The following is a 14,027-nucleotide window of genomic DNA, read 5'->3' on the forward strand; positions in this document are numbered from 1 at the left end:
CGCTCATCAAGCTTGACCCAGATTTATTGATCCTTTAGGTGATGGAGACTGGGGAAAAACACGTTAGACTGAAAAATGTAATTTCTATGAGAGCGCGCAAAAACAGAATCAACTCACTTCTTCATTTCAAATGTCACAGTTCACCACAACTTTATTAAACAGTTGTGATATTTTTACTGTATTTTACCCTGAAAATGTCAATATAATATATAATCACATTTGTTCATGTCAAGCTTCTCACGTTTCCATTGAATCATACACCGTGTCTGACAAACCTGGACTGTTAAATTGACTTTAGTTGGATTCTGTGCAGCTGCTGTATACCATTTATCCTCATATTTGTCTTATTGTTTATTTTATAGCTGTAATATTGCCTTTCATTAGTTTATAAATTTTGTGCTGGAGAAAATGTCCTAGTTTTAATTTGTTTTGTCTCTCACTTTAAGCTTTTACCTTTCCTAAGGGGCTGTGTCGTTGTAGTTCAAATTCTACAGCTAATATGTTTGCTGTCATTTTGGAGGATTTATATTTGTTGAAGTGTTCCAAACAAATTCCCATGGGGAACATATTAGGGATTATAACACCCACTATATTACTCTGACTTGTTGATTTATTTCCGCTGGGCTCTCTTTGCAGCTCTTGTGCTGCATTTTTCACTTACAGTTCTTTTCAGAACTATTCAAAGTCCTTGAATTTCTCAATTTTCTTGTGACATTGAAAACCACAAACCTCAGTAATATACTAGGATTTTTGTGACAGACAAAGACAAAGTATTAGGTAATGTTTAAAGGGGAGAGAATGATGATGCATGGGTTTAAATCATCACATTCCTAAAATAGTGGGATCAGTCATTTTCTCCCAAAAGTGATTTTTTTCTTGCCTCAATCATCTTTTGACAAAAAATTACTTAGGCCAATACATTCGGAGGAAGGCAAATACATTTTGCATTTATGCATTTGGTTTCAGCTTTCTTTTATTGATTCTTTATTAAACAATCTTGGGCTGCACATTTTTTGGGGTTGTGTCTGCCAGCTTTGGATGGCTGAATTTTTTCGTATATCCTGTTTTTGTACTTCTGGCTGTTTGTTTAGAGTGTTGCTCTTCTGGAAGGTAAACCTCCTCCCCAGGCTCAGGACTAGTCCAGTCTTTGACATGTTTTCTTCAATTATATGTAAATCTTTTATAAGTGATGTAGTTTATTCAAGGTAATGGGTAGTCTTGGTTTTCCTGCACACATGGCATTTTCCATATGGACCAAAAATTTGATGTTGGCCTTGTATGACAAGAGCATCTTCTTACACGCCTCTTATGTGGCTTATGGAAAATTGGTAATGGAGATATTTATGGTTTTCTTCTTGCTATTCTGTCTTAAAGTCCAGATTTGTGACATGTATGCATGCTAGTTTCTTCAACCCGAGTTGCAGAGTTCCTATGGCCTGCTTCTGTCCTCACAGAACCTCTGTATTTGAATTACAACCAAACAAACAAATGGACTTTATTTTCCACTTGGTTACACCTATTTAAGTTGGGGTTATCAGAGCAAAAGAGGTTGAACACACAAGAGTGCAATCCTTTTCAGATTTTTTTGATAAAAAAAAAACCATTTATCTTTTTTCTTCTACTTCACAATTACATAGATAAAATTCAAAAAAATTTAATTTAAGTTTGTGGTTATGTGACAAATTGTGAAAATGTTCAAGGCATGTGAACACTTTAGCTAGACAGTGTATAAGTTGATAGGAATATGGGCCTATTAGGCTTCCAATATCTAAGATGGCATGTCGGCAAAGTCACAGGAGAGATTTAATGAAGCACTGGCTTTTTTCGTGCAGCTGCTCTGTACGTGCTGGTGATTTGTTCAAGCTACCGTCTTAAGTTGTGTGGATTAGCCTGTAAGCCATGTGAGCTTTAACAAGCCTGTTACACATATCCGTCATCTGTTGAAGCTGTTTTTTTATTTTTGGCCTGGATGTGTGTGAATGTCTGTGTGTTTGTATAAATCCCTTGGAAAAGGATTTTACTCTCCCTCTGGTCAGGCTGTTGTGCTAATTTGTTGTTTGCTTGCGTGGCTGAAATTGCTTCTGCAGGAGAAACACCTTTGCTTGCTGTCTAATTAACAGACTAATTTACTTCCACAGAAATGCTGATCTTGATTACATGTTCACAAGAGACTGTGGAAATGCTTTATCCATACAAGAAACACTGCATTCTTTATTCCCTGTTACAGACAACATCAGGCGAGGACATGAGAGATTTCACCAAAGTGCTGAAGAACAAATTCCGATCGAAAAAGTACTTTGCCAAGCATCCGCGGCTGGGTTACCTGCCAGTCCAGACAGTCTTAGAGGGAGACAACATGGAGACGTAAGTGACTCTGATGTTTCAGTTTAGCTTGAGTATAAATTGCTAAACATGAAGTGATTATAGAGATGAGGTTCCTCCTGTTACCCAATCACTGATAATTATAAGCTGATTGGACTTTTTATCCAATCGGCTTATAAGACTTTAGAATAGCTCTAAAGTCTTTCACCCTATAAAATGTTTGTGATGTGCTGATAATGTCAAAACAAGGCAAATTCAGTGTTAGACAAGATGGAATAACATGCACTCCATGTTAAAAAGACAAAATCCCACAAAAGTAGCAGGTCTGCAGAACAAAAAAACAGTGTTGTATTGTGGATATATGGTTCTGAAGTAGATAATATTTCTGCTACATCCACCACAATATTGGTAGCTTTATTTCTTTTCTGCCAAGCTTTGTAAATCCTTCTGGAAAACTGTTTAACTTGAGCCATATTAGGCAAATGCCCGGACTGCACATCTCATCTCATTTTATCCATCTTTGCTACAGAACTCAAATGATTTTTCTCTTTAGTCGCTCAGTATCATTGTGGGAAATGCCATTATGTGTTCCCTCCTCCTGTTTATTTTTCACTGTTCCTTTGTTAGTTTTGCAACATGTTCAGCTGCATCTCGGCTCCCAGGATGACTCACATGTAGATGTACAAAAGCGGTCTCATAACTTAAAGTTGCCCACAGTTACCACTTAGATGGATTGCACTTATCATCCTTATTCGTCCTCCTCCTCACCTCCCACCTTACTTGGTTCACTTCCTAACCCTCAGCACAGTGAAATGACTCCTACCGAGCTTTTTCCTTGATAAATGTCCTTAAAGGGGAAAACATATTTTTGAAAGGGATCTTTTTTTAAAAAGCAGCAGAAGGGAGTGGAGAGTGGATTTATTGATCATTTTACAGCTTCTTTCACTACATTTGGTCTCAAGTGAACACTACACTATCAAGACTGTGAACACAGTAATCTTATATTTAGACTGTCTGAAAAGGAAATAACCTCACTGTACGTAATCCTACCTTTGAAATCGTAGTCCTTTACTGTTATTGTTGTAAGCTAAACTAGATCGTTTCAATAAAAATAGGCTTGATATTTTCAGTTACTCTAAACTTGTATATTCCTTGTATTGTGACAAGAGTTACAAGAATTTTCAAATGTTTGTATTGATGTAGTGTCAGAAGAGAAAACAAGATTAGGTCTTGAATAATTACCCTCCCTAAAACTCCTAGCCTCTCTCTTCTTTACTTTCTCTGGGTTTTTTTTTTTATTCCACCCACTCTGTTTTTCTTCCCGAGAGAGAGCAAAACACCACCTACTCTCACCTCTCTACTGTTTTTTGCTTCATGTCACACCAGATGGGATTTTGGATTTGTCACAGCTATATTTGATAATTTGAAAGAAGCAAGCTGTTTTTTTTGTTTGTTGTTTGTTTTTTGTTTGTTTTTTTTTTTTACCTTTTTTACTATTCACCCTTCATGACATGATTCAGACGTTTGCAAAGGCTTTGATGGGTTTGAAGATTAATTTATAAAATGCTGGTTGAAAGTATTAATGTTCTCAATAGCGGCACTACTGCTGCACAGAAAGTAGTTATTTTATTTCATATTTAATTTTAAAATCTGTTTGATAAAACCTAAGTTGTAATTTACATAACATAGCTTGAGTTAAACAGTAAATTTAATTCTTAGATTTGCTTGAAAATTCATAAACATTTAAACCCTATGAAAACATTTTGCAGATTATTAATCTATCTCACAACAGACGCTCATTTTGATATTCAGGTAAGTGGATATTTCGTGGTTCATCTTCCCAGGTTATGACTTTAATTTAATTTCCTTTTTTTACTTTCAGCATTTGTTGCTTTCAATAAGTTAACACTAGCAAACATGGCTTAGCAAAATAAAGAGTAGGGATATTACATTTAAATTTTCTCATTATATTTGCTGTTATTTGCTTTCATTGCTTTTAGTTCCTCTTAAGAGGAATTCATTTAAAGATGTATCTGTCAGTAAGCGACTGGTTCATATATTTGCTGAATTTTTGTTCCAGCCCTCTAGCTGTCTCTCTCGATCCGACAGGTTGAGGTGTCAGCATGCACAGATGGTTTTTTTACCGCTGACAAAAAACGAGGGAGAGGGAACGCAGAAAAAAAAAACAGTGCTAACAGTGACAAAATGACTACCACATTACGATGGACCAAATTGATTCTTTTGGAAGCTGTTCAGGGCATTCACCTTGAAGGAAAAAAAAACCCTGAGACAAAACAGGAAAGCACATGTTGTGCAGATATGAGAAATGCATAAGGTGATGAAAAAAGACATGGGCTCTTTTAGTAGTTTTTTGCTTTTTCCCAGTCAGCATTTTTATATTTTTTCAAAAGTAGCTGGAGGAAAACGACAACCAAAGAGCTTCCTAAGTGCTGCCAAGGCGATGGAGTTATTATCCACACACTCCTCTTAGAAATCTTTAAATTTTTGACTTAAAGTTTCTTACTAAACAAAACATTTTTGATCTTGAATAAAAATCTTAGTGTCCCTCATTCTGATTATATTCATTCATCTGTTTGACTGCAAACCTGTTCTGTTCAGATGTTTAGCAGACTCTATAATGACAGCAAAAACTCCTGCCTTCATTGTGAACCTTTCCTTCAATGTAAAAGTGAAGAAAGATGCCACATAAAGCATTTCAAGCATCTTCAAGTGAAAGCAAATTGTTCCTGTCAAAGTACTCATACTTTCAAAAGGCCAACTTGATGTCCTGATCTTAAAACATGAGCACAGAGTTTCTGTGCTGCCTTCTTCAGAAGCTGCCTTCTGCCAATCTCAATATTTTCCTCACTCCCATTTCTCTGCTTTCTGCTCTATCTTCTGATATCCTGAATTCAACTTGCAAATAAACAAATCACTGCTCATTTTTACTGAATATTGCTTGTGCTACTGCAGAGGGAAAAACACTAAACATAAAATAAAATAAACCACCAGTTGGCTTCCTCTGGGAGAGCAAAACATGTTTTATTGAATTTTTTTTTATCTTCTGAGTTTATATCCCTGTATTAAAGTAGAAGACGTTATGAGAGACTGGAAAGGTGAATGTCTAAAGGCAGGTTTTTTCCTATTTTTACACAAGCATTCTTCAATTCTGGATTTTTGTACATTATTGTAAATGTGCAAAAGCTCAAATGTTTTTTTTTTATTGATGTCTTTTCTCATATGAAAGAGTTTGAAGTGTTTTTTGTGGTGTGTACATATATTCTTGATTGTATAACATCTCTTCCCCATATGCTGAGCCCAGCTGCTCAGCAACTAGATGCACATATATCGAGAGGAGTTTTTTTTTCCCTCCTTCTCTTCTTCCTCCATCTGCTGTGTTTTCTTTCTCAGACCCACTGAGTGATTTTGACCCTAAAACTGTTTTGTGGTGCCTTTACTCCCTCTCCCTCATTCCCTCGGTTTCTCTTACAGTCCCGTCACTCTCATCAGCATGTGTCCGGAGCAGTATGAGTGAGTATGAGCCACCAGTAACTACACCCCGTCTCCAGACTGGAATGCCTTTAAACAACACCTCCCTTTGGTCCTTTCACTCCTCACTCAGCACCTCATCCCCCACCACCGAAATCCTCAAATCACCTAAGTTTTCACTGCATGTTGCTTGACCGCCTGCTTTTCTGCCTGATCCACTGGTTGAACATCTGACTGAAAACAGGGGACGAAAAAAACTTGCGCCGTTTTCTCACTTTCCTCTTCTCGTTAAAGCAACCACCTAGAATACAGTGTCTCATCCCCGCAAGCCTGTCAAAAAGCATCCAAATGCTCCGTAGATCATCCCACTCTCATATTTCTCTCTCTGTAGGATCATCTGATTTGTTTCTAGGTGAAGCTGTGTGGGGCCATTAGGTTGTGAGTGTGTGAATGCTTGTGTGTGCATGTGCTCGTGATTTTCTGTTTTAACGAGGCCGTGAGAGCACGCCGAATCTCATCCATCTCCATTACTCCATTCATTTTCCAGGCTGTCCCAGACACCTCAGCTCTCTCACGACGACACCCACTCCAGGATAGAGCAGTATGCCAGCAGGTATGCTCTGCAATCTCCTGTCAACATCTCATCAATTCCAGTGGCACAGAGGGCCAATCAAATACTCACACGATTTGTAAGGCTGTGGAAAATGCCAATAGATGATAAACTAATCACCAAATGTCTCATATTTAAAGATGAAACATTTTGAATATATTAGGAAGGAACAGCGTAGAGGTTTTTGTACAACTTTAAGGCACAAGAGAAGAAAACAGAAACTGCTTGACACATCAAAAGAATTTACAACTCAAGAGACAAGGCTTTGGTCTTTAAATAAGTTGTTAGGGCAGTGGCAGTCATAGTTAGGAAAAGGCAAAAGATGTGAAATCCTAAGCTTTATGAATTATGCTCACTGAAATATTGAAGGCATTCATATTCAATTTTTTGCCTTTTGGAAATTAGGTCTTTTTTTTCTGTAATTTTTGACAAGGTACCCAAATCTTTGCATCCACCCGCTCTTAGAACTATTAATGTTGCACTGGAAACTGTTGAAATGTGGTGTTCTACTCAGTTATCTTTGAAAGATACTTGTTCCTATTTTGGTTGCACTGCCATTCAATCTGTAGTTTTGTAGATATTGACTAAGGGCAGGCATGAAAAAGTATTCATACCTAATTATCACCTAAACTCACAGATTGGGCAAGGAAAGCATAAATAAAATTCAGCCAAAAGACTCCTGATATCTGTAGGCAGCTGTAGAGATTCACATCCCAAGTATCTGTTGGTAGGGCAATAATATGTTGTGTAGTCCAGAAATCTGGTAATTATGGAAAAACGGCAAGAAAAAAGACATAGTGGTGATAAGAAACATCAACAAACATCTCTTAACATATGCTGAAAAACATATTCATATTTTTTTTTTAGCTTCAGTAAAAAGTAGAATACAAATGAAAGATTTTGGAATACAATTTAGCTCTTTATTTGTCTTAAGATTTTATCTAAACCAATCTTAGGGCTCAACAAGGAAGATGGAAAGCTTGGCGGCAAAAATCAAAAATGGATGTTTTTGTTTTGAAACTCAAGAATTTAGTGAGCAGAGACAACAAAGCCAAGCAAATTGCTTCTAATCTGGAGATAAAAATTACATTTTTACTTTGATTTATGTGCTAAAATTGTCTTTGAATTCTGATTTAAACACTTCAGTTTTCCATCAAAGAGCAGCTGAGCAGCTAATCACACCTTAACTTCGTGGAGCCATTGTTCCCTAAAACAAACTTATTGCTATTATTTTAGAATAATATATTTACTGGATTCATTATTGGTTGTTTTCAAACTAATTCATATCCAATTTAGCCTTTAGATGACTCTCTTTTTTTTATCTTTGCTGGACTGAATCTTTGAGATGCAGAAAACAGTTTTGGTGCATATTGAGATGGAAACCATGCTGAGTTATGAGAAGTTTCAGTGGGTTTCAGTATTTTTCAAATATTTGTTATTAAATGTTGTTACATAACATTAATGTTGTATTTTAATAGGCTCCAAGGGGTCTACAATTTGCCCTTTGTGACTTCTGCTATTAGCAGTTTTTTCTTTAAGTACTTGTTTTAATCACTCATTTTTTAAAACAAGTATCTGAATCCAGTGGCCCTGCTCCTGTAACTCATTCAACAAGTAATTCTGCCAGGTCTTAATCCAATTTTGCAATTTTTCAATTTCATGTGGCAGGCTTATTAGCCAAACAGTTAAACATGTGCATTAATAAACATCGTCATAAAAAGGTATTTGCTCCTTTACAGATTCCTTCTGGTTTGACTTTTACCTCACTTACAACTTTTATATAATGTAGAATATTTAAAATACCATGTTTTCATTTTTTAAACAGACAAAGTTATCTAAACTAATGCATCTCTCTTTGAAGAGTAATTTCCCCCTAAAACTAATAGTCAACTATTTACAATATTGGCACATTGGCAAGTCTAGACTTTAACTAGGACTTAGTCTTTGTGAGCAGGTGAGAGGTGGACTTCCCTGTGTACCTGAAGTAATTTTCCTGCTGTATAACTTAAGTTCACTTGATATACCTTACAAAATACCTTTGTCTCATCAGTCCACAAAAACTTGAACTATCTTTGTCTGATATTAAAATTTGTTTTATCTGAAATATTCAAGTATGACGAGAAGGCAAATAGATATAAATTCTTCTCTTGTACCAATAATTTGGTGGAATTTTTTGTTGGTGTCTTTATGATTTATCCAAACAGACATCAACATTGCTTTCTTCTCCTTTGTTTGCATCTTTTTAAATGTCAAATAATTTTAAAAATCTGTTGTATGCCGACCTCCAACTTAATCCGTGTCTTTTACTGATGGCATTCAGTTTTTTTCTGCTGTGATCAGAGCAGCCTTCAGATGCCAACTTCAAAGAAGCTTGCAGTAACCAACACACACACACGCCCACACCCCCCCGCCCGTCACTATTAGAATCGTAGCCAAACTAATGTTCAGCTTCCTGGACACTGTGTTATCTGTAAGTTCAACATATTGAAAAGTTAAATCGGTAAACCATGACCCCTCAGATAAGTTAGATGAGTTTCTTATCTGTCCAAATCTGTTAACCCCTGAAGCGGGCAAGGATTATTTGTGTTAAAATAAAAGTCGGGGTGTACTTACAGGCAGAACTTTAATCATGAAGAGTCATCTGATGCAGCAGTGCTTTATCTGGTCTGAAACCTTTAATTGGCTACACACCATTAACCTTCGTTGGCTGTACTGCCATTAACAAAGACACATTTGAGCCCTGGGAATGATAAATTCAAATGACATATAGTCACTGCTGTTACACTGCTACGGTAGCTTGAACATACTGGTAAGATCTGAGATTTATCCCTCCTATGCATATTCTTTCATAGTTTATTTTAATCACTAAGGATTATACATGAATTACTTAACCCCTGATCACTGTGTTTTGTAGAGTTATTTTGCATGCAAGCTCTGTGAATTGACTTCATTAGCATAACTGCTTTTGAGTGGATTTATGATTATGAAAACATAAATGTTTTTACCAAATCTATCTTCCCTCCCCACAGCCACATCTCTGCCATGCATAATCATCCACACATGCTGCTCACTGTTTGTGACTCCATACATGAAACTATATACATAAAATGTGCATGCACAAGCGGAGAAAATCTTTTTATATTTCTCTGTCAGTTTGTGTTCCTGCTGACTTGACTGCACGTTTTACATTTTAACTGGTGTCCCACTGAGGTCTTGATGTCCTCGTTTGTCGACAGTGATGTTCTGTATTTTAATGATCTCCTAACAGCCTTTCAATGCTTTGGTTTTTAACTGTGGTTTGGTTTTTATTTATTTTTTCTCAGGTTGGCTCAGATGGAGCGCTCCAATGGATCTCTGCCCACAGACAGCAGCTCAGCTACAGGAAGCATGTAAGTCATCATGCATAAGTCATTTTCAACTAATTTCACTGTTGGACTTGTTACTACAAAATATAATTTCCACTAACTGTAAAGTGGGGTGTTAAAGTTTCTTTTTTTTTCTAAATTGCATCTCATACATAATATTTCAATCAGAGTTCTCATTGAGTTTAAATTAATTGTATTTAGCCTGCAAGACCATTTTTGTTTTAATTTCAAATGAATGCTAAAAATTGTACTTGGTACCCTCTACTCTAATGCTAAACATAAATGATGTTCTCTATTATGAAAAATTGCCATGTGCATTCCTGAATGACAGTTAGTTCTCTACAGTGGAGGCATTAAATTAACTTCTTAAAAATGGGAAATCATTTGGGCATATTTGAAGAGCTTGAAGGCTCATGATTTAGCCACAAAAACAACAAGATTAAGTCGAGTTGTCTCCACAGTGAGCTCTGCATGCAGGGCTGAGCACTGAGTGTATGAGCGAGGAAATTAGTTATAACGCTTTCAGATTGTAAACACTATGTGATATTGTAAGAAGTATGCTAAATACTGCAATACATCATGTCAATGTTCAGACTTTTTAAGCAAATGTATCTTAGAAACAATAACACAAATGTGAGCTTGTTTAAATTCATTCAAAAATTACACATTTTTAATATGACATGTTTTGGAAGCATGATAATTATGTTATGTTGTTGTAACATGTAGAGATTTGTTGTGTTTTTTCAAAGTTTTTAGTCCTACAGGCCAAAGTACTCATTTTCTTATCTTTTATTATTATTCGAATATTTGCCAATATTGTCACTACTACATGATTTTCTTTTAAGTGTGCAGCCCAAGTCATCAACACTAAATGTGTTCTTCAAAAGAGACAAAGATGGGTTTATAAGAGCAAAAATCAAACGGGATAAAAGCTTTACAAATCCATGACACCAATAATTAAACATCTGTGTTTTATTAAAGTTTTAGCAGTCAAATTCAAATATGTAAACATATATATTTAAAATTGTATTTATCTCTTGAAATCTAGTTTCTCAAATATGCATTTGTAGTTATATCAAAATACACTTTTTTTTTATACAAGTAATGTTGAAGCACTATAAGTTCCTGATTATTGATGTAAACATGTTTGTGGAAATTGGCTCACAGGCAGACATTGTCCTACGTTAATAGTGGAGCTCTTTTTATTTTGGGTTAAAGATTTTTTTGAATGGAAAAGGCAGTTTTATGTAGCTAAAAGCTTACATCAAACTCACAAAAGTGTCCATCTGGAGAGCTGAAAGTTTTACATCATTATATGTTAAAAGACGGTGAATAGAATTGGGATTTCTACAAAGAAACTGTTTAAAAGAGGAAATATTTGCAGAAAGGCACTTGGGAAAATGTTTGAGACCTGTGAGAATCCTCAGTAAGGATAAAATGAAACATTTGGCTTTATTGTTTTCTAGATTGCATCCCTTGCTGATGTATCATGTGGATCACATCCTAGAGGGAATAGTTTCTTTGCAGTAGAAAGTGCTCTGAAGACTTCTAATAGCTGTCCACTCATTGTTCTTCAGTGGATCGATGGGCAGAGAGAGAAAAGCAAGGAACATTTTTGGTGTGCAGGTGTCAATGGAAACTGAGAGGGATTTATATTCTTGTTTTGTAAGTTTGGTAATGTGGCACAGACACATTACCACTGCTCCCTTTTGTGCTGTGTAGTGTGGCATTTTCAGAAGCCGAAGCCATTAACAATCCCTTCTCATAAAAAGGAAAAGCGACAAACGACAGAACACAGTAGAGCATTAATGAGGTGAGGAAGATGAAGATTTGATGAAGGGTAATAGCAGTAAGAAAGTGTATTTAAAACACCATTAATGGATGTGGCTGTTCTCCTATTGACTCTTAGAGATGTGCAAAAAACAAAGCACAATTATTCCTAGATTTGAACATTAAAATGATAAAGCACTTTTGTTCCCCTTATTTATTATGTTAGCTTTAACATATTTTTGAGGCAAGCCCTGTAAGGTTATGAAGATGATTCAACATTAGAATAATCTGAAACATTAAATTTGTCTTCAGAAGTCAGAGTTCACAGTCAAAGTGGCATGAGTAAAAATACCAGCAATAATTGTTTATCACCTTATTGTTGTTCACTGGCAACTGGACTTCATCCCTTGGTTCGCCTCTTACAATTTTTTTATCAAGGCCACTAATGTCACTATTAGGATATGTGAGGCATTGTTGCTGCCGTTGTTGCTTATAAAAATATTGCCTTGCATTACAAATTTAAAAAGGTGCTTTAAGATACTTAAGGTGTCTCTTGTGAAGGATTAATGTTAGCTACTACAAAGATGTACATGTCAGATCAGGAAGGAGAAAACTCCCTTCATAGATATTACCTCATAGAAATGTGTGAAAACTTTAAATAAATGCATTGTTGCAGTAGCATAATCTCAATCTGAACTGAAACTGAATTTGAAAATGTAACATGTTGAGTACATTCATTCAGGTTTAAATACCTGAATTTTTAACAAATTTATCATGTTTTTTTTATTAAATGTTTTTCAATTAATGTTTTATTTTAGGTGATCAAAGTATCTTAAAATTGTTAATTAGTAATCTGTGACCCTCTATTTCCCTGGAGTTATATTATAAAATCTTCCTATGGAAATTTCCTAATCTTCACAAGTCAGGAAATAATTATAAGATAACAGCTACTCACCTGAGTCAGTATCTTCAGGCAGGACAATAATTAAAAAGTAAAAAGAAAACGTAAAACTGGCTCATGACTAATAAGGGAGGACTTCAGTTTATTTTGCCATTCAACAGAGGAGAGAGCAGAGGCAAAGATTGGCATCTTGAAGTTTCCATAACAACAATCTGAAAGGCCTTTGAAAACCTCTTTACCAGGCATACCAATTATTGCATCAAGAGCTGTATCATTTTGGAGTCAGAACATTGCTGTTCATATGTAGTTTTCTGATAATTGGGTAGCAGAAACATTTAGTCACAATCACTGCTCCACAAGGCATCAGCAGGTTCCTAAAGGCAACGCTTGTCTGTAAAATGTGGAGTATTTCATACTACATCTGTTTGAAAGGCATGTATCTCTCTGCTTTTAATGCAAAGATTTTGCATCGAGTAAGCTGTTTTAGAGCTTTAGTCTCTTTTCATTTAACAAGTGCAGTCAAAAGTCTGTCAAATAAGTGGCAAATGTATTTTTTAGAAGATTTTATTTTAGATTTTCTTTAAATAACTTTTTTACTACATGCGGGTTAGGGGTTTCTTATGAAGTTAAAGATCATCCCTGGTCTTCTGTTGGCTGAAAAAGTTGTTAAAAATTGTACCTTTTCCACTCCCCTTTCTTAGTTTTTATGTATTTTTGTACAATTTAGGTTTTAAAGCTTATCCAACTCAGGTTTGATGGCGTATTTGCATGATCACTCTGTCGTTTGGTGAGGTCACACGTGCCACAGAAATTTTGCCCACACTTGACAGGACTGCTGAAGGTAGCAGGATTTCTGTTTATGGAAATCGGCACGGTTTTACAGGGATGATTGCGTTTGCCAATTACATGGATGTTTGAGTTTTGGCTCATTTTCTGATTGTTCAAATCCTGCAAACACTGTCCTGGACTCGCTGACGGTTTTACAGTGATATCAATAATTGGCTTGTGAGTGTGTTTGGGTTCAGCGAGTGTGTTGTTTTTGTTTTGCATTGCTTTTTATCTAAAAGAGAATTCATAATTAGTAAATTAGTATTTTCTGTGACCTCCAGATAAAGCTCTGTTTAGTCATTATTGCTCTGGTTAATGCTTACTTACAATCGTCAACCTGATTCTTTTTTCTTCTCTTGTGTGTTGCTCTTTGTTCTTGTTCTTCTCTGTTTAATTTCTCCAAACATTGGTTTTGAGGCCAGCTTTAATCTCACTCTGCCATCTTTCTTTCTCTTCAATGCACCTTCATTATTGTTGATTGCATTCTAATTAGGTTTACTCTTTGGGTACTCGGACTGAATATGGTTTTTAAGTATTTTGCATATGGCTCTCCATTTAGAATCAAACATGAAGAATTTGTTTTTAGCATATCTCATCACCTTCCAAGTTTCTTTCATCATCTTAATACATGTCTTATTTTTTTCCATTCCTCCATGTCTTTATATCTAACTCTTTCTCTCTTGGGCTTAGCTTGTGCAGCTCATACATCAGCTGTATTCAGCCCAAGAGGGGCTGCTTGCTT

The 14,027-nt window shown here is 35.8% G+C and overlaps 1 protein-coding gene across 8 annotated transcripts in view; it reads left to right on the forward strand.

Moving 5' to 3' along the window:
• utrn (utrophin) overlaps nucleotides 1–14,027 on the forward strand; it is a 180,002-nt gene that overhangs the window by 150,842 nt on the left and 15,133 nt on the right. For 5 of the 8 annotated variants that reach the window (XM_023347826.1, XM_023347825.1, XM_023347824.1 and 2 more), the window contains 4 exons: nucleotides 2,228–2,364; nucleotides 5,815–5,853; nucleotides 6,359–6,424; nucleotides 9,745–9,810. In XM_023347826.1, the coding sequence (XP_023203594.1) occupies nucleotides 2,228–2,364; nucleotides 5,815–5,853; nucleotides 6,359–6,424; nucleotides 9,745–9,810 (308 nt within the window). The remainder of the gene's footprint in view (nucleotides 1–2,227; nucleotides 2,365–5,814; nucleotides 5,854–6,358; nucleotides 6,425–9,744; nucleotides 9,811–14,027) is intronic. The other 3 variants (XM_023347828.1, XM_023347827.1, XM_023347829.1) reach the window with 2 other exon arrangements.

This window comes from Xiphophorus maculatus, chromosome 15 (assembly GCF_002775205.1).
Source record: "Xiphophorus maculatus strain JP 163 A chromosome 15, X_maculatus-5.0-male, whole genome shotgun sequence".
NCBI lineage: Eukaryota > Metazoa > Chordata > Actinopteri > Cyprinodontiformes > Poeciliidae > Xiphophorus > Xiphophorus maculatus.